General features: G+C 48.8%; 1 protein-coding gene across 3 annotated transcripts in view; it reads right to left on the bottom strand.

Moving 5' to 3' along the window:
* Positions 1–19,631, bottom strand: part of NECTIN1 (nectin cell adhesion molecule 1) — a 1,024,691-nt gene that overhangs the window by 842,132 nt on the left and 162,928 nt on the right. For all 3 annotated transcript variants that reach the window (XM_069614350.1, XM_069614352.1, XM_069614351.1), the window contains exons 3-5: positions 18,464–18,766; positions 16,665–16,782; positions 4,804–4,955 (exon numbers count right to left, since the gene is read on the bottom strand). In XM_069614350.1, coding sequence (XP_069470451.1) covers positions 4,804–4,955; positions 16,665–16,782; positions 18,464–18,766 — 573 coding nt within the window. The remainder of the gene's footprint in view (positions 1–4,803; positions 4,956–16,664; positions 16,783–18,463; positions 18,767–19,631) is intronic.

The raw sequence follows: 19,631 nt of genomic DNA, 5'->3' as shown, positions 1-19,631 counted from the left end.
TGCAAGAGCCCTGAGCATTGATGCCACACATGCCAGTGTCTGCAGAAAAGCAGAGAAGTGCTTCAAGATCACTGCATAGACCGTGCCCACCCCCAGCAGGCAGGGTGCAAATATGCTGATCTAAGGCGCCCTGAGCCTAGAAGCCACACATACCAGTGTCTGCAGACAAGTGGAGAAGTGCTTTAAGACCAGCGCATGGAGCGTGCCCAGCCTCAGCAGGTAGGGTGCAAATCTGCTGATCTAAGGCGCCCTGAGCCTAGAAGCCACACATGCCAAAGTCTGCAGAGAAGCCGAGCGGTGCTTTAAGGTAGGCGTGTGGAACATGACCACCCTCAGTAGGTAGGGTTCAAATCTGCAGATCTAAGGAACTCTGAGCATAGATGCCACACACGCCAAAGTCTGCAAACAAGCGGAGTAGTGCTTTAAGGTCAGCGTGTGGAACGTGCCCACCCTCAGCACACAGGGTGCAAACCTGCCCGTCTTAGTGACCCTGAGCATTGATGCCACACATGCCAGAGTCTGCAGACATGCAGAGAAGTGCTTTAAGGTCAGCGTGTGGGACGTGCCCACCCTCAGCACACAGGGTGCAAATCTGCAGATCTAAGGAACTCTGAGCATAGATGCCACACACGCCAAAGTCTGCAAACAAGCGGAGTAGTGCTTTAAGGTCAGCGTGTGGAACGTGCCCACCCTCAGCACACAGGGTGCAAACCTGCCCGTCTTAGTGACCCTGAGCATTGATGCCACACATGCCAGAGTCTGCAGACATGCAGAGAAGTGCTTTAAGGTCAGCGTGTGGGACGTGCCCACCCTCAGTGCATAGGGTGCAAACCTGCCCGTCTTAGTGACCCTCAGCATTGATCCCACGCATGCCAGAGTCTGCAGACATGCAGAGAAGTGCTTTAAGGTCAGCGTGTGGGACGTGCCCACCCTCAGCACACAGGGTGCAAACCTGCCCGTCTTAGTGACCCTCAGCATTGATGCCACACATGCCAGAGTCTGCAGACATGCAGAGAAGTGCTTTAAGGTCAGCGTGTGGGACGTGCCCACCCTCAGTGCATAGGGTGCAAACCTGCCCGTCTTAGTGACCCTGGGCATTGATCCCACACATGCCAGAGTCTGCAGACATGCAGAGAAATGCTTCAAGGTCAGCGTGTGGGACGTGCCCACCCTCAGTGCATAGGGTGCAAACCTGCCCGTCTTAGTGACCCTGAGCATTGATGCCACACATGCCAGAGTCTGCAGACATGCAGAGAAGTGCTTTAAGGTCAGCGTGTGGGACGTGCCCACCCTCAGCACACAGGGTGCAAATCTGCTGATCTTAGGGACTATGAGCATAGATGGCACACACGCCAGAGTCTGCAAACAAGCAGAGAAGTGCTTCAAGGCCGGCACATGTAGCGTGCCCACCCTCAGCAGGAAGGGAACGCATTTGCTGGTCTTAGGGACCCTGATCATGGATGCCACGCGTGCCAGTACCTGCAGACAAGTGGAAAAACGCTTCAAGGTCATCCCGTGGAAAGTGCCCACCCTCAGCAGGTAGGGTGCATATTTGCCGATCTAAGGAATGCTGAGCATTGATGCCACACATGCCACAGTCTGCAAACAAGCAGAGAAATACTTCAAGGTCAGCGTGTGGAACGTGCCCACCCTCAGCACACAGGGTGCAAACCTGCCCGTCTTAGTGACCCTGAGCATTGATGCCACACATGCCAGAGTCTGCAGACATGCAGAGAAGTGCTTCAAGGTCAGCGTGTGGGACGTGCCCACCCTCAGCACACAGGGTGCAAACCTGCCCGTCTTAGTGACCCTCAGCATTGATGCCACACATGCCAGAGTCTGCAGACATGCAGAGAAGTGCTTCAAGGTCAGCGTGTGGGACGTGCCCACCCTCAGCACACAGGGTGCAAACCTGCCCGTCTTAGTGACCCTGAGCATTGATACCACACATGCCACAGTCTGCAAACAAGCAGAGAAATACTTCAAGGTCAGCGTGTGGAACGTGCCCACCCTCAGCACACAGGGTGCAAACCTGCCCGTCTTAGTGACCCTGAGCATTGATCCCACACATGCCAGAGTCTGCAGACATGCAGAGAAATGCTTCAAGGTCAGCGGGTGGGACGTGCCCACCCTCAGCACACAGGGTGCAAACCTGCCCGTCTTAGTGACCCTGAGCATTGATGCCACACATGCCAGAGTCTGCAGACATGCAGAGAAGTGCTTCAAGGTCAGCGTGTGGGACGTGCCCACCCTCAGCACACAGGGTGCAAACCTGCCCGTCTTAGTGACCCTGAGCATTGATACCACACATGCCAGAGTCTGCAGACATGCAGAGAAATGCTTTAAGGTCAGCGTGTGGGACGTGCCCACCCTCAGCACACAGGGTGCAAACCTGCCCGTCTTAGTGACCCTGAGCATTGATGCCACACATGCCAGAGTCTGCAGACATGCAGAGAAATGCTTTAAGGTCAGCGTGTGGGACGTGCCCACCCTCAGCACACAGGGTGCAAACCTGCCCGTCTTAGTGACCCTGAGCATTGATCCCACACATGCCAGAGTCTGCAAACAAGCAGAGAAATACTTCAAGGTCAGCGTGTGGAACGTGCCCACCCTCAGTGCATAGGGTGCAAATCTGCTGATTTCAGGGACCCTGAAGGTCAGCCTCTAATTTCACGAACAATAGATTAACAAAGCCTCTCTCTAAAATGTCCGGTATTATATTTAAAAAAATAAAATAATAAAACTAATTTTGAAATAATACCGCGTTGCCAGCTGGGTTTATGCAACATGAACTGCTGGCCACGTTAAATGATTTTATTTTTTATAAGATGAGTGGGTGGATATTTTCACATGTGTTTTTTTCTTCAGTGATAGTGCACAAAAAGCACATTACTAAAATTGGTGAAATTTGCATTCCAAAAAAGAAACCGAGCACAGGGTACAGTTTACAGATGTACTTGTTGGCATTTACGGTGAGAACGCAACCCATGTACATCCTTTAGGGGTCTTCAACCTGCGGCTCTTCAGACATGATGGACGCAGACTCCCATGATCCATCACCGTTGACTATGCTAGCTAGGGCTAATGGGAGTTGGAGTCTAAAACATGTGGCACTCCGAATGTTGGAGACCCCTAAAAGACCAGCAGGACGTGATGTCATTATTTGATGCGGTACAAAATATGAACAACTAAGTCAGTGTGTTCTAGGCTAACACCCGAAAGTAACTGCTGGCCCAGATGATGCCCATTCCTGGCTAGCCCGGCACCCATCACACTACTTTCTATTGTTGCCTGGCATATTGTGATGACAGCTCCTATTGTGGCCTTGCACCAGAACCTTAACCCATATAGATTTGCCTTGGAAGGGCAAAGTTGGTCCAACTGATGTGCCTTGCTGTGACACAAGGCCGGCTTTTGGCCCGGGCGACCTTCCAGGGCATCCCATTAGCCATTACCCCCACCCCCCAACTCAGGGGAGTATATCAAGGGCTTCCCCGAGCTGGTGTCCTGAGAGAAGGCTCTGCAGGCCCCCTTTTTATAATAAAATGCACCCGCTCTTGTGCAGGCACCAGGCATTCCAGCACGGGAGTGGGGCCCATTTCATTACAATAGGGTGCTGATGCTTTTGCATTAGCGCTCAATTACAATCGATTAGCTCCCTGCTCTGGTGCAGGAGCGGGCAGTTTTCATCACAATAGGCTATTGCAGTGAGTTTTCAACACAATAGGCTATTGCAGTGAATACCTCCCCACCACAGAAGTGGGGAGTTAAACAAAATTTTCTCTCCACCCCTCCCCTTCCCCCCCACGGCACTGGCATTGACCAAAGGGAGGGGGGGCACATTTTTGTTTCTTTGCACAGGGCGTTGCCGCAACTCATACCGCGGACAGACTGAAACCGGTGTCGCTCCCTGGAATAATCTGGAAGCAGGTGTTACAACCTTCGGTTGAAATCAGCCATTTTGTGACAACAATACCACATAGAGTTAGCCCTTTTTAGTCAAGCAATTTCCAGAAGCATTTCCTTGTGTAAACTATGGAGCGATTGCAAGGGCACTTCCTGCTCAAACGGTTGCAGGGTACGATGCCACGCCCTTCTATAACACAAGGAGCAACGTGTTAACCTTCCCACCTGCACATTTATTTCAAATTAATGCTTCCTGTTCAGGGCGAAAGAAATGACCCACCCTGTCTCGCGCAGCCTCCGCAAGTCAGGAAACTGGCTGCGCTGCAAAAGCTGGAGATTAAGCCTGTAAAACAGGTGCAAGCACCGCCGTGGGAAATCAGGCTAGTGGTGTCCCTGAGAACTGGCAGGGGACATTTATAAGCCTGACATCACCGCTGGCCTGAAGCATCTCCAGCCCTCGCTCTGAACTCCATCCCGACAACGGCGAATCCGTTCCAGGTCTCTGACACACTTCACACATCACCGCCTGACGACATGGAACATCTCGCTCCCCGCCCCAAACCCGACTCGTACCATTCACACTCTATGCAGCTTTTTCAGAGCAAGAAAGATAAGGCGGGAAAGAGGCCCAGAACGTGCAGAAGAAAATAGCAGCCAAGGAGGCAGGGCACAATCATTTGCAATACAAGGATCTTCTAATTCAGCACACCAGAGATGGAGGATAGCACGAGAGGGATCCTGTAGCACCCACGGTTAAGGACCATTTGCATCGCTTCGAACACCAAAGCATGCAGCACCGAGGAATGCAGATACATAACAGGAAGGAGCAGAACCCGCGGGCAGAAGAGTAGTGTATGGTCAGTTCACCACAATGAGATCCAATGAGTTGACTCCTACCTGTAACATTCACCTCCACAACCCAAGAACGCGTTCCAATGGCGTTGACCACTTCGCATTCATAGGTCCCTGCCAAGCTGTAGGTCACCGGCCCCTTGAAGAACAGAGTCGTGTTCTGGATGACTGCGTTCTCAGGAATCGACCCATTCAGCCTGTAGGGAAAGGAAAGATCCGATCACACAAGAGAATGGACACGAGGGATGGCAAGAGATATGGCATAGTCACAACTGTGGCTGCGTGCAAACACTACAGGGAGCAGCGTTTGACCTCATGGTCACAGGTTTGAATCCCAGCTGGCCCATTTAGACCTTCAACTCTACCAAGGCGGATACATTGAGGCCCATTGAGTTGGGTATCAATATCTGTTATCTGTCTACTACAGTCTCAAGATATCCTTGTGGTGGGGACCATATGCTCTGCAAAAAGATATGCTGTTTTAGGGGTCACTGAGCCCTGAAAAGCAAGCAGTTTGACTGGGTGTTGGGGTAATCGTGGTGGACAGTGAATTAAGTAGTGAAGTCAGGACTCCAGGCTCTCTTCCTCAAGGACACATAGTCAACTCCATGGCAGGTGCCGTTCTAGCCAAACAACCCTGGGACCTACACAGGGCCATGTCTGTAACCCACTGCTGATCGCCAGGCAATTATAAACCCGCACAATAATGGTAACAAGGTCCACTGCTGACAGATGTAGCGGAGAGAATTCAGGGATGTGCAACTGTAGTTGAGGGACACCAGAATACGACTGACTCAGAAGTGACACTGCAGGCAAGTGCATTCGCTTAATGGCACCACTCAACTTCTGCTAGCAGGAGTAAAAACGCAGCCGTTGTCTATGAAAAGTGGGATGGGGTGTCATTTCTCCCATGGTTCTTGTTAGAAGGTTGTGTTCGACTATGTGGCTGTGAGTAAAGCCTGTCTTCCGTTAATGAACTTCCCACCTAACCTGAGACAGGGTGATGTGTTCCCCCTGTTTATTTTCCTGGTCGCTTGTAGATCCCTTGCTGCCAAATTGTGTGCTTTCCCTCTGCCCCGTGGTTAGCTATGTGGTCTCTTCTATCGCTGATTCACTCACTGTGTCCCAATGACGTGTTACATGCTCAATTGCTTCCCGAAGCTAGGTCCACTCTCAATAAATACTATGATAATAATAATAATAAAAATAATAATAATAATAGACGGTGTGAGTGAGCCTGTCCCCCATTACTTGAGGGTATGAGTGAGCCTGTGTCTCATGGTCTGTGGGTGAGAATTAAGTCACTCTCTTCTCTTGGGGGCTGGGGAGGGGTCTGCTTTGCATTAGTTGTTGAGGGTGAATGTTATCAATTTCCAAACATCCGGGGATTGTCACTGCTTGTGGTTCAAAGAAGAGATTTCCCTTGCATTAACCAGTCAGATAGCACAGTGTGCTAAGCGCTCGCCCCTGATATCTGTATGCAGCGAGCTGTGGCTGGTTTAAATCCTTCCGGGTCCATAAATTCAGCACCACTCTGTGGGATAATAATGTGTCCTATTATTTTAGCATTCTGAGACCTATGGGTGTGTAGCACTACATAAGTAATACATTATTATTATTACCATGGTTATGTGTGCAGTCAGCCTCCCATATACTCTGAATACGAGTGACATCGTACTTCCTAACCCTATGTCATTGCTTGAGATATTGATGGAGGTGGCCTCCTGACCATGAGCTTTAAGCCGGACGCCAATCATCTCTGCTTTGAATGTGGTCCTTCAGCCAAGACCTGTGGATGGGGAGAGGCGCCCGCCTCCCATCACCTGTGTGTGGAAGATGATTCTGTGTCCCATAACCTGTGGGTGGAAGAGGATTTTATCTCCCATCCTCTGTGTGTTGAAGAGGATTCAGCATCCCATCACCTGTGTATGGAAGATGATTCTGTCTCCCATCACCTGTGTGTGGAAGAGGATTCAGCGTCCCATCAGCTGTGTATGGAAGATGATTCTGTCTCCCATCACCTGTGTATGGAAGATGATTCTGTCTCCCATCACCTGGGTGGGGAAGAGGATTCCGTCTCCCATCACCTGGGTGGGGAAGAGGATTCTGTCTCCCATCACCTGGGTGGGGAAGAGGATTCTGTCTCCCATCACCTGTATGTGGAAGAGCACTCTTTCTCCCCATCCCCTTTGCATGTGACCGCAGTCATACCATCATAAAAGGTTGGGATCAGAGGTGGGGGCTGGAGGGGGGGAGGGGCTTTCTTCATTCCTTGGGACAGAGACCAAGCATCCAGGAATATGAGCAACCTCCGCTGGTGGTAATTGCGTGTTTTCCTTCCTTCCATGCGCACACGCGGACGAGACTGTCATAGGTTACGCGGAGAGGCCGGACTCGATCCTACGCCTGGCTTCGGCGGAGTGAATGACGGTGTCCCTAACGAGCATTACAGGGGTGTCGGAATAAATTCAATGCTGCCACTGCTCGGCTTCCACTGTCTCGTTCCATCACTCATGGCCCCAAAAGCAAGGCTGGGGATAATCAAGGCTATTTATTGTCTGGAAAAGGCCATCTTGCTGAGAAACCTCCCCGCATACAGCCTGGAGCCGACGGTAAAGGCAGCCATGAAGAATGGTAGCGGGGCTGCCATGGGATTACAGCAGAAGAAGCTGCAGCAGCAATAAACAAGATGGAGAGGGCGGACTTCCAGGCGGAAGGGAGAGGGAGACACGGCTCAATTAAGGGGAACACGAGAGGATGGGGTGGTAATGAGGGAGATGCAGAGGGCTGGAGAAGGGAGGGAGAGCAAGAGAGGCCAGGAGCCAAGCAGAGGACATTAACAGGAGAGAGGAAAGGGAGAGGAAGACTCAATTAATGGGAACACGAGAGGCTGGGGTGGTAATGAGGGAGGTGGAGAGGGCTGGAGAAGGGAGGGAGAGCAAGAGAGGCCGTGAGGCAAGCAGAGGGCATTAACAGGAGAGAGGAAAGGGAGAAAAAGACTCAATTAATGGGAACACGAGAGGCTGGGGTGGTAATGAGGGAGATGGAGAGGGCTGGAGAAGGGAGGTAGAGCAAGAGAGGCCGTGAGGCAAGCAGAGGGCATTAACAGGAGGGGTGAAACGGGGAGGAAGGCTCAATTAAGGGGAATCCTGAAAGCGGGCCAGGCAAGGAAAAGAGGGGATTGCAGAAATAGTCAATTGGGCCTCATTCCGAGTACGGCGCTAACCAATGGCGCTATTAACGCCTTGGTTGACGCCGTACCCGGACCGGCAGCGCCTTGGTGGATGGCGGAATTACCGCCCCATTCCAAGGTTAGCGGGGCAGTAATTCCCCAATCCCCATTTACCCTTCCCCATTCCCATTCTTGCCCCATAGGGCATAATGGGAGTGGGGAAGGCGTTAATTACGCCACCGTAAATTACGGTGGCGTAATTAACATGAAGGTCCCTTAGCGCCATGGATTTTAACACCTGCTAAAAGCAGGTGTTAAAACCTCCATGGCGCAAAGGGAACTCGGAGTATGGCGGTAAGGGATTACCGCCACCGCTCTCGTTAGCGGTGGCCGCTATCCCTTACCGCCATACTCGGAATGAGGCCCAATGTTTGAGAGAGAGCACGAGAGTGCGAGAAGGAGATACATTGTGTGTGCGTGTGTGTGTGTGTGAGAGAGAGAGCAAGAGAGGGAGATGGAGGGAGAGGGGTAGAGGTAAGAGGGAGCTGAAGGGTGCATGCAGAAGCAGCGAGAGGAAGACAGAGGAAGGGAGTATGATGGAGCGACAGAGACGGGGTGAGAGTGCTGCTAGTAAATGCGGGAGGAAGAGAGAACAAGGCAGTGCAGACAGAGTGGACAGTGGCAGAGATCAAGCGCGAGCGATAGAGACATAGCCCTCGCGAGAGCAAGCGAATAGAGAGGGAGAGGAGGGTGCGGGCGTGTGGGAGTAAGAACAGCGAGAGCAAGCTGGCGAGAGAGGATTTGGGAGTATGTTCTGGGTAATGGTTGTTAAGAGGGACAATGGGGAGGATTGAGAGAGAGAGAGAGAGAGAGAGAGAGAGAGAGAGACCAACAACAAAGGGAGAGAGAACAGCACATGAAAAGAGAGGCGTAAAGCTTCAAAGAGGGGGAGAGAAAAAAGGCAGCGTGGAGAGAGAAAGAGTGAGAGAGAGAGGGAATGATCAGGAGGGAGTGCTGGGCAGATACCCCACAGAAGAGCAAGAGAATAAAGAGAGAGGGGACAGGGGAGCGGGCGTGAGAGAGTAAGGCTAGTGAGAGCAGGTTGGAGAGTGAGGAATTGACAGTGGGTGCTGGTTGGTGAGTGTTATGAGGGGCGAGTGAGGAGGAACGAGACAGAGAGGGAGAGAGAGAGAAAGAGAGAGCGAGAGAGAGAGAGAGAGAGAGAGAGAGAGAGAGAGAACAGGAGAGGGAGATCATGGAAGGGAAACGGATAGAGGAACTGGGGAGGAATTGATAAATCAGAGTGAAATAAAAGAGTTGGCGTCTGTGCAAAGGGGAAGCAGCATTACCCTGTTTTTCCATTTCTTTGATGCAGTGACGATCCTAAATCGTCTTTACGTAAGGTATATATTCTGCCCATTAGAGAACTGTGTAGAAACTGCTCATGTTACGAACGTCGACAGCAATCATTTTATCATCCCTGCTGCAGCGTGGGCAGACATTGGCCTATTATGCGGGGCCCCGGGCCCTGGCACAGGCTCCTGGAGCGCCTGCCATTAAGGGCGCTCTCTGTGCCTATTGCACAGACACAACCCACTTATCACTGCTGTAATGTCCTCATTATCCCGCTCTGCCGCTGCAGCCCGATTAATGCCGCCTCCGGACCAGGCCTGGCACTAACGAGCAGGGGAAATGGAGTGAGGATCCGGGAGATGAAGGCCTAGCTAATAGGACCAGAAAGATGGGAGCTCCCTCCTCCCCAAGAGTGACTAGGGGGGCGAGCCCTGACTTCCCACGGTGCCAGCCAAACTCTCCTCCCAATGGCATGGAGGCAGTGTATGCCAGGGTCTAAACCACTGACCGTGAAGCCAAGAGACAAAGGATGCAGTCCCACTTGTCCCCAGATTAAATATATTATGTTTTCAATCCAGGACATGTCTCACATCTTTTCACTGTGTGATCTGGTCCGCACATAGCTTATGTACCCGGGCATTCTCTGAACAATACTGAGTGTGTATGGGTCCCACTAATCCCCCTTTCCTACACATTCTTTGTTTATGAAATGGGAACCTCCTATATCATGTATAGAGTTTAACTTTGTCAGCTACGCTTTATAAAGAAATGAGAACACTTATCATCCCAGTGACCAGTTTCATTTGGAGGAAGTCATGGGTTCCAAATGAAAGTATCTCATACAGTGGAAGCATCCTTCTGCCATTCTAATTTATCATTAAGACCTACAGCCCTCTTCTTGAATCAAGCAATCCATGTATGAACTTTATAGCAAATCAGGTGCCAAAGTGATCGAGCCACTTTGCTTGAGGATGCAGTCAGAGGCGTAGACAGGGTAGGGTCTGAGCGGGCAAGGCTCTCCCAAAATCTGTAAATGCCCACTCAGCAGCACTCTGTGGGCATTTACAGATGTTAATGTCACTGTGGTGGGCACAACTACATTAGCTTCAGGCACGGCTTGTTAAACGATCCTGGCTACACCCCTGGATGGAGTGTTTTCAATAAACACTCTGATGGAGTGCCAGGATTGTTGTTTGTATGGTGCGAATGCATGCACACACATGAGACGATCACACATGATCTGAAAGGGTAAATGCATCTCAGGGAAGCAGGTAATGACTCTTAGCAAGCAGGTTGGAAGGGATGCGTACACCAATGCATACGCAATACTGGCACTTCCCAACAATTTGTAAAAGGGTGCATGCACCACACTTTTTCCATCAATGACTCACTAAAGAAGAACATCTGAGGGTGTGCATGCCCCCAACAGCCTAAATGAGTATAATGATTTGATATGATAGTCATTTATAACGTGCCTGTACACAAGTGTTTCTAGGGGCAATGTGTTGTTTATACAGCACTTTTGCCAAATCGCTTTACATAGAACATATTTACATAAAATATCACCCAACCGAAGTTGGTACTCTTTTATGGACCTCAGGAAGGATGAAAGGCAGAGTTGTCGCTGCTGAGATTCAAACCTTTGTCCTGAAAATTACACACAGATAGCTCAGCAGATTCTCAACCCGCTGAGCTATCTTACTGGCTGGGTGATACTCTCCAGAAAGGTTTGAGAGGGATCATAACCGCTACCCGTGCATTAGTGGCCACTCCAAGAGTTCTGAGAAGTACACAGATAACACCCCCTGCACGAATAGCACTTCCATAGAAGTACTTTGAGGGTACACAAATCACAATTCCTGAATGAAATACATGTTTAAGAGGTTTCCAAAAAACATACTTAATGCCAGTGGGATCTCCCCAAATAAGGAGATGAGAAAGTTCAATAGTGATATTTTCTGAGCTGTATTAGTGTGTGCATGCTCGTCTCCTCTGCATGAGTGATGAGAGACCAGCCCTTGGAGTATTTTGAGAGTGCTTAAGGCTCCAATGTACTGCATGAGTGACCATGCTTTAGAGGGGTCTGACAGCATTAATTTTCTACACTTGATAACTCAAGAAGGGTCTACGATGGTTCAATACCTACATTTACTGCATGCGTGCCTGTCCCTAAGAGAAGCTATAAAGGTAATCACGACTACTGCCTTAGGCACCTCCCTAAGAGGTGGCAGAGAACTCAAAACCCACTCATGTTGCATAAGTAATACTCATTACGAGGTATCAGAGAGCTCACGCCCCACACTTGATCCATCTGGAGACCCCATAAATATGTATCAGAGAGATCTGTACCTACACTTGATCCATGAGGGACCCCATTAACATGTATCAGAGAGTGCAATCGTGATCCACTAGGGACCCCCATGAAGATGTATGAGAGAGCTCAGTGCCCACACTTGATCCATGAGGGACCCCTATTAAGACGTATCAGAGAGCTCAGTGCCCACCCTTCATCCATGAGGGACCCCCATTAAGATCTACCAGAGAGCTCAGTGCCCACCCTTATCCACACGGAACTGCCATTAAGAGGTAATAGATAACCAAATACACATACACTTGGTGCCAGGAGGAACACCCATCAAGGGTATGAAATAGTTCAAAACCCACACTTGCTTCATGATGGTCCCTCTTCTTAAGAGTGCTAGAGGGCACTTGTCCCCACCTCTACATGAGTGACATTCTCCAAGAAGGGCTCAGAGGCTTTAACAATCATCCTTCTTGTGTGAGAAGGAACCTTCGTGAATGGGATGTTGGAGGGTGCTTGCACCTTACTCCCTGAGTATTCTCCCTCGCTGAGGTTGCGTGAGACGGTTCACCTTCAGCTTATGATAAATCCTGCCTGCTAATGTATTTGTGTTAGGCTAAGCTATGCTATCTTTTGCTTTGGCTCTGTAGGTGGTAGACTTATGTTATGCTATGTAGCATTGTCATATTTTGCTGTGTTCTGTTATGCCATAGTGATAAGCCATGCTACACTATGTAAGGTCGTGCCATGCTAAGCTATGGCACGCTGCTTACTGTGTGCATTGCTGCTGCACCTGGTCCATCAGCATTACCACTATCTCTGAACTTCTCCTAATTATATGTTCCATTATAACATGACCTGAGCATGCACTACAAATTGACATTGAGGTAGGAATTGAACCCTCATAGTAGATACAAGGTCTATGCCAATGAATTTGCCGTGCTGCAAATACACACTAATGTGCAATTGCACATGCACTTGGCTCCCTACACACCCTCCTGCACAGTCCAGCACACTTAACTAGCAGAGATGCTGTCGTTCGTAGGTGCGAGCATGGGCCAGATTAGCGGGTACAGAGAAGGTGGGGAACGGGGGAATTGAATAATGTTATTTTGGAGCATTAGCAAAAGCTGATCAAGATAATGACATGAGAAGAAATTGACTCAGCATTGTAGGTTTTCCTGACCACTGTGAGGGGAGACTCCCACAGTCTTTGTGACATCAGTGCTGCATAGCTTGCTAACCCCCCCAGACCCCCCCCTCCCCCAAGCAGGACACACCTCCAACTGCAGAGAACACCCACATCACTTTCTCCGAACCCCTCCAGCTGGAGGAGGCCAAAGGCGTTTCTGGTGGAGTTCTACATTTTCAAGAAAAATAAATGATGGCGAGAAGAGCTGCTAGGGAAAGGAAAGAGGGACTGGCAGGTTGTTCTTTAGTGATTGGCGCAATCATTTGTGGAAAAAAAGAAATGTGTCATGCCATCAAAAAAGGCAGCCAGGGGGAAGCAACTCGAATATGTTCACTCCCATCCAGTGACCTTTACGATGAAGACCGATGGCTTATTGCACAGCTTCTCTGGCCCTGACAAGTTCTTGGACTTTGCGGGGAATGATGTAACGATGCACATGTTCCTATCGGGAGGAGTCAGCCTACAGAATTCCCAGAGATAGTGCTTGTTTTAACAATGATTCACGAAGTGGCAATGTGTGAGGGAGAAAATGCATATCCTTGCTCAGGGTGCTTATACTTATTACCGCACAAAACAACACTCTAGCCTCTTAAGACAATGTGGTGGACCCAGTGATGTCCGGATGTTGACTCATGTTCCTATCCAACCTGATGGGAGAGCAGAATGATGATGTCATCTGCATCATAGACAGCGACGCAGCACATGTTCAACAGTGGCCTGGCATGATGATAACCCTCTATGTTCTCATTGAGATGTCAGGCCACGCCCATGCAGTGGATGGGCAGCACAGAGCAGATCACGTGCCCGCCTGGACAGGGTAGGAACCAGATGGCAACGCCAGTAGCGTCCCTGTCCTTCCACCTCCCCACAGTGTGAGTGCTTGGCTGCTTGGAACCAGTGGCACCTGGGCCAGCCCTGGCTGGAGAGTTTCTGACTTTCCTGTGCCCTAGGTGGTGGGCACGTGGCTGATTGGCCCCTATGGGGAAGGTATTTTGCAGCACTCTCATTAAGCAGAGGAAGACGTGAACAGAGGGGTACTGCCCATCAAGCTGACACGAGTTTTGATGGCTGAGCATGTAGTCTGCCCATTAAGGGGAGATCCACGCTCAGGCCACTACTCTACTCAAGAGGTTGGAAGAAAGCCTGGCTGTTGGCCTGAGAGGAGGCTACGCGGACAAAGTGGCTTTGCAGGTGAGCTGCACGGATGTGGGGTGGCAGTGGGGAGTACTTGTATCAGGGGTCAACGCCTGGGTTTGGGTGTTGAGGGTGCACTGCCTACTTCTGTGATATGTATAGAGGCCTGAGTGGAATATGGTTGTCATTCCACTACGTGGGGGTCAAGATCTGTGGTAGGAGTGGATTGGAAGCAGAAGTGTTGCAAATGGGGGATGGGCGGGTACTATTGACGGTTAAGTGAGGGAGTCCCCGAACTAAGGCACAACTTGAGGCTTGAACATGTATATGACTAGGAATACGTCACCGTTAATTCCTACCCATGCTTAGGAGAGGTTATTAAGAGCAGCTGCTGTTGTGTGTGATATGGGGTAGCGGCCAACCTAAAGCACATCTTCTGGGTTTACTGGAGGGTTAAGACCCAATGGCAGGACACCCCAGAAGGAATGGATCCCATCAACAGTACAACTGTTACCTTCTCAGCTGCTATATTCCTGCTACTGTGTGCAAAAAGGACATGGGGTGTGAAATGGTGCGCGGGGGAGTTGGTCACGCTTGCAGTAGTGGTGGGGAAGAAACTCATTTTATGGATTTGGAAGGATAGTTGCCGCCCATAAATGAGTGACTGCGAAGCTCACAAGAGTTAATTGCCCTCTCATGAGAAGGTGCTGCTAAGAAAGAGGGGAGTGGGATGGAAAAAAAAGAGGATATGGGCCATGTTTCTGGAATGGTTCGACAAAGTGAGTGTTTAACTGAGCATGGGCCTAAGTCAGAGGTCGGCACCCTTAGGCTGTTTAGATACTTTGGACTACAACTACCATCAGCCCTAGCCAGCATGGTCAATGGTAAGTGATCATGGGAATCATTGTCCGAACCTGCTGGAGAGCCTCAGGTTGCCGACCACTGGTCTAGGCTAGGCAACAGGGGGGTGTCCAGTCATAATATCGAAAAAAAAATTTCGAATGTCAAAAAAGTCGAATCAAAAATGTCGAAAAAAAAAATGTCGAATTATTTTTTTTTTCGATATTTTTGTTTGGGCTCTAGTTTATATTTAAAAAAAAGGTAAAAAAAAAAAAAAAAAAAACGGGGGTTGGGGGGGAACCCCCCCATTTCGAAAAAAAACGTCATAAAAAATAAATTCGACATTATTTTTTTCGACATTTTTTTTTCGACTTTTTGACTTTCGAAATTTTTGATTTCGAAATTATGTCTATAAACCCAACAGGGGATAGGAGTGACCTCCACGTTACAAGACACTTTTCTTAACCTTACATCCTCTTCCTTGTCTGTGTACCTGATCCCCACCCCCCCCCCCCACTTAAATCTTGTGTCTCGTGTCTCATAAGTTAAGTCATTAAAGGGCAGGAGGGCAGTTTTTTGTTTTAGTGGGTCATGTGAATATATATGGATGTGTAATGTGGCACATGGATTATACTTGTGTGCCTTGTTTTAGAAAAAAAAAAACTCAATGACATTTATTTTTCTTTATAAAAAAAAAATGAACAGATATCTTGATTTGACAATGTATGTAGTTCGGTGCAGCTTGCCTTTCTATAGAATATGGCTATTTGTGTCCAAAGGAATAGGCAGGAGTTATTTAGTCTCCTCTCTCCCGGCATTGCTATAACTGGAGCCTGTTTTCTTCTATGAGAGAGGGCAGGAGGTTCATGGGAAGGAATTGTGAGGGTTAGAGAAGGGGCAATTTCTCTCTCTCTGTTTGGACTGGCAACTGTCCAACATAGAAGTGCTTCTAATTGTTGAAGGAAGGGGACCCAAAGCCTAGCTTCTGCTGCATAGAGCACTCCCTGGCAGCATACTTCTTTGCTGGTGCGTCCAGGGGTGATCTGGTCTATAGGGAACCATTAGGCCCCTGCACCCTGGGCCTCTTTTGTGTGTTAATTTTATTTTCAAATGTTCTCATTGAAAAGGGTTGGACTTATGGAAAATGTGTAGCATGGGTCCACTTTGAAAAAATATTTCCAGGTCCTGTTTTGGTTCCCAGTCCACTCCTGAGCGCGTCTTTACCCTTTTGTGGAAATAAACATTGTTCTCCTTGCAAGAGGTGTTCTGTGCCTTTTTCCCTAGTGGGTTGTATTTTTTCTGGTGTGAGCGTTGAGGGGCTTCTCTGCATTTCCGTCTCCCCCCTTCCGCTCCACTACTAACAGTAGCAAGGCTTTTAGGGTAGTCTGCTGTGCACCTCAAATTCAAACTACAGACATGTAATTGGCTTGGCTGACAAGGCAATCATGCTGGCCAACAAACATGAGGGCAGACTTCCACCTGATAAAGTCAACAAAACAGACAAGCTATAAAAAAAAAAAAAAAAAAAAAAAAAGATTAGGGTGCTTGTCTATGATGTGCCTGAGAGGATTTGTGCCCTTCAAATTGGGGGGTCCAACCCACGCTCCCATCATGAGATGCCAGCCCTACACATGTGTTTACAGGACTTGTCTCCCTCATTCTATGCGGGGCAACGCCAATGATCCCCGAAGGCCTGCCCTAATCCCATCACCGAACTGATCATTTACATTTTACGAAATGCCACAAAACGCGCTCTTTATATGCTGGGACCCTTTAAATCGTAAAGAGAAATAAGAGGAGGTCCAACCTGCGCAAGAACAGAGATGAGGAGAACCTCAGTGGTGAAAAAGTGGGGTGGTGGTGGTGGAGCTGGTGCTTGCAGGCTTAGAACTCACGAAGAAGCAGGTACTCACATTCTCCAGTGGAAGGAAGTGGCGGGAGGGTTGGCATCCGATTTACAGGTAAGCTTCACGTCCGCTCGCTTCAAATACCAGTTGCCATCAAAACCTTCAATACTGACTTCAGGTTCATCTGTGAGGGAGAAGAGATGGGAGGGCACAGAAGGGAAGAGATTGGCAAGGGCAGAGGGGGCGCGATGGGAGGGAAGGGAACATGTGTTAGGGAACAGATCAGCAGGAGGGGAGGTGAATAATTCAGATCGGCCACAAAGGAAGTGAAGGGATTGGAAGGTGGTGACGGATGGATTTTCGCATGGAGGCCGGAAGAGAGAGAGAGAAAGGAAGTGATTGTTTAGGATTAAAAATAGGCAAGAGCCCAGAGGTATGAAGACATGGAAGTTGAGGGGGGGAAGCGGGAAGATATAAGATAACCAAGAAAAGGCAAGGGGTAGTATGTGAGAAAGTGGAAGGGATGAATTTAGGAAGCAGAACAAGAAAAATATGAGAAGAAAGCGAAGGGGGGGTGATGCAGGGAAGCAGCAGGCAAAGGAAGGGAGAAGAGAGGGTGTTGGGAGTGATATCAGAGGAGAAAGTCACACCAAGGGAAAGCAATAAACAAACGAGAAATTAACCGAATTTCAGCAAATAGGGAATACGTCAGGGCAGGAAAAGGTGATGGTGTGAAAGGCAATGAGAGGCAGTTAGGAAAAGGACAAGTTACGGGAAGCAGGCAGGCAGATTTAAACATGAATCAAAGGTTCAGGCAAGGCGATTGGTGAAGAATGATGGACACCACAGCAAGGTGTAGGACAAGGATTGCGCACATGTGGCGAGGGAAGGAAGAGGACAAGGTAGCAAGTGTTGGTGAAATGATGGGGGGAAGGATTGTAGCCCACAGAGAAGGATATTATGAGAAGAACAGAGAAATGGAACAAGGATCTGGTTAATTGGGCATGACTCAGGTTTTGCTTCTTTTCCTTGTATTGGCACAATTCAGCAAGGATCTAACTCACTGTCCTTCTACATCGCCCTAAAGTTCCACCACATCTTTCATAATCTATCACTCTAGAGACACACACTATCCACCCCAGGACCACAGCATTGCATCATCTGACCTTCCTTACAGCCATTGACACAAAGTTTAACATTCTGTATTAAACTATATGTATCATAAAACTGTAAGATCATATGCTGTGTCTTTTCACCAAGATACCATTACCTGCAGCTCAGATTCCAGAATGTTGCGCGCTCTGCAGATCGCACCATTCCATCTTCTAGCCCCAATATTACACCTTCTGCCCCATGCAGTTTTAGTAAATTGCCCCTGGTAACCTAAGCTCAAAACCACAGGACTCCATTTTATATTGTCTATACCATGTCACTTTCCTAAACACGACTGCCGGTTACTGTGTGTGATGTTCCACTTTAAACCCCATGCAGTTCCACTGTCTTTGCAACGACAACTCATGCGTACTTGCCAGCCTTTCTGCCATTGTCCCCATTATACTCCAGACACAATGTCATGCCGTTGCTCCATTTTTGCCATTGATACCCTGCCAATCGTTCCATGGATATTTAACTTGACCCCCCAGAAAAGTCATGTTTCTAATCCTTCTTCCTAAACATGCACCCACTGATCTTTTCTTTCCATACAAACCCACTTAATTGATTGATCGATTTGAACAGACTTCTGCCTTGTCGCCACTCCTCTACATGTTCCTCCTACCTGTGTTCACCCCAGCGGTTTACAATCCCTAGCACCAGCTCTCCCCATCCCACAGAGGTGGTCCTGCATGCGTTTGCCCCTCACTTACAGTGCACATTGAGAGTGGTGCTTTTTGTAAATCGATCCAGTTGGTAGTTGATGACGCAGGTGAGTGTCTGCCGATGGGCCTCTCGACTCGGCACCAGGCGATATCGGCTGATGATCGTTGCTGTCCCGTTGGGGTTTTTGATCTCCTCGTACTCTGGCTGCCCCTTCAGTGTAGTCTCCCAGGTGATTGAGCTTGCTGGTTTCCCATTGGCAGACGTGCAGGTGGCAACCACAATCTTCTCCGTCATTCCAGGAGTTGCAATGATGGGACCCGAGCTCGTCTCCATGCTGTTGATGGGTTTTGCTGCAAGAAATCAGATCAAGGATGAAAAAAAAGAATTGTGAAAATCCACTTATGAGAAAATAAAGGGCTACAAAGCAGGTCACAATTCTAGAACCGCAGTAGCATCCAGAGTAGCATCCATCAAATAACCATACTCCTCACTTGGTCCTCCATGTATTTTGGACTTCAACTCTCATGATCCCTACCCAGTCAATGGAGAAGGACGATTGTAGTCTAAAATATAGGGTGGGCCCCAATTTGAGTAACCATGAGTTAGATTAAGGAAAAAGACTTCAATTCATCCTCCAGAGACAAGGGCACTTCTAACCTTAACTGGACAATCTAGTAAATACTTAAAGACAAAGATGTTCTCACTGTTCAGGACAGGGATGTGAAAGGGTCCTTACTTGTTTTCCTCAATGCACACATGAGCATTACCACATTCTCCCAGAGACCTGGAAGTTCTTTCAAGTCATTATAGAAATATTTAAAAAAAGTCTCTCACAAAAAGAATACCAGCGCCACACCGTCTGTATATAAATGTGCTAGTATTTTATTCTTGAACGTGTTTTCCCGTAGGGGTGCCCTTTTGCTTTCATTCATTCATTACATCGTCCTTGTATATTCTCAAATCCTGAGTTGGTATCTGCATAGTCCCTGGGTCAAATCCCTCCTGCAGATGTTTTCATTCCGTCTCCATGTGTCGGCTGCGTTCCAACCATTGGAACACAGCCAAAATAATTCATTGTTTGCCCTGATTTGAAAAAGGCACCCATGGTGCCGAAACACGTGTCGTCAAAAGGGCACCCCTATGGGAAAACACTTGCAAGAATAAAATATTAGCACATTTATGTACAGAATGTGTGGCGCTGATATTCTGTTTGTG

This window comes from Ambystoma mexicanum, chromosome 9 (genome assembly GCF_040938575.1).
Source record: "Ambystoma mexicanum isolate Mex_15411 chromosome 9, UKY_AmexF1_1, whole genome shotgun sequence".
In the NCBI taxonomy this organism is placed as follows: Eukaryota; Metazoa; Chordata; class Amphibia; order Caudata; family Ambystomatidae; genus Ambystoma; species Ambystoma mexicanum.
Note: the sequence above shows the minus strand (reverse complement) of the source record. Positions and strands in the feature narration are given on the sequence as shown.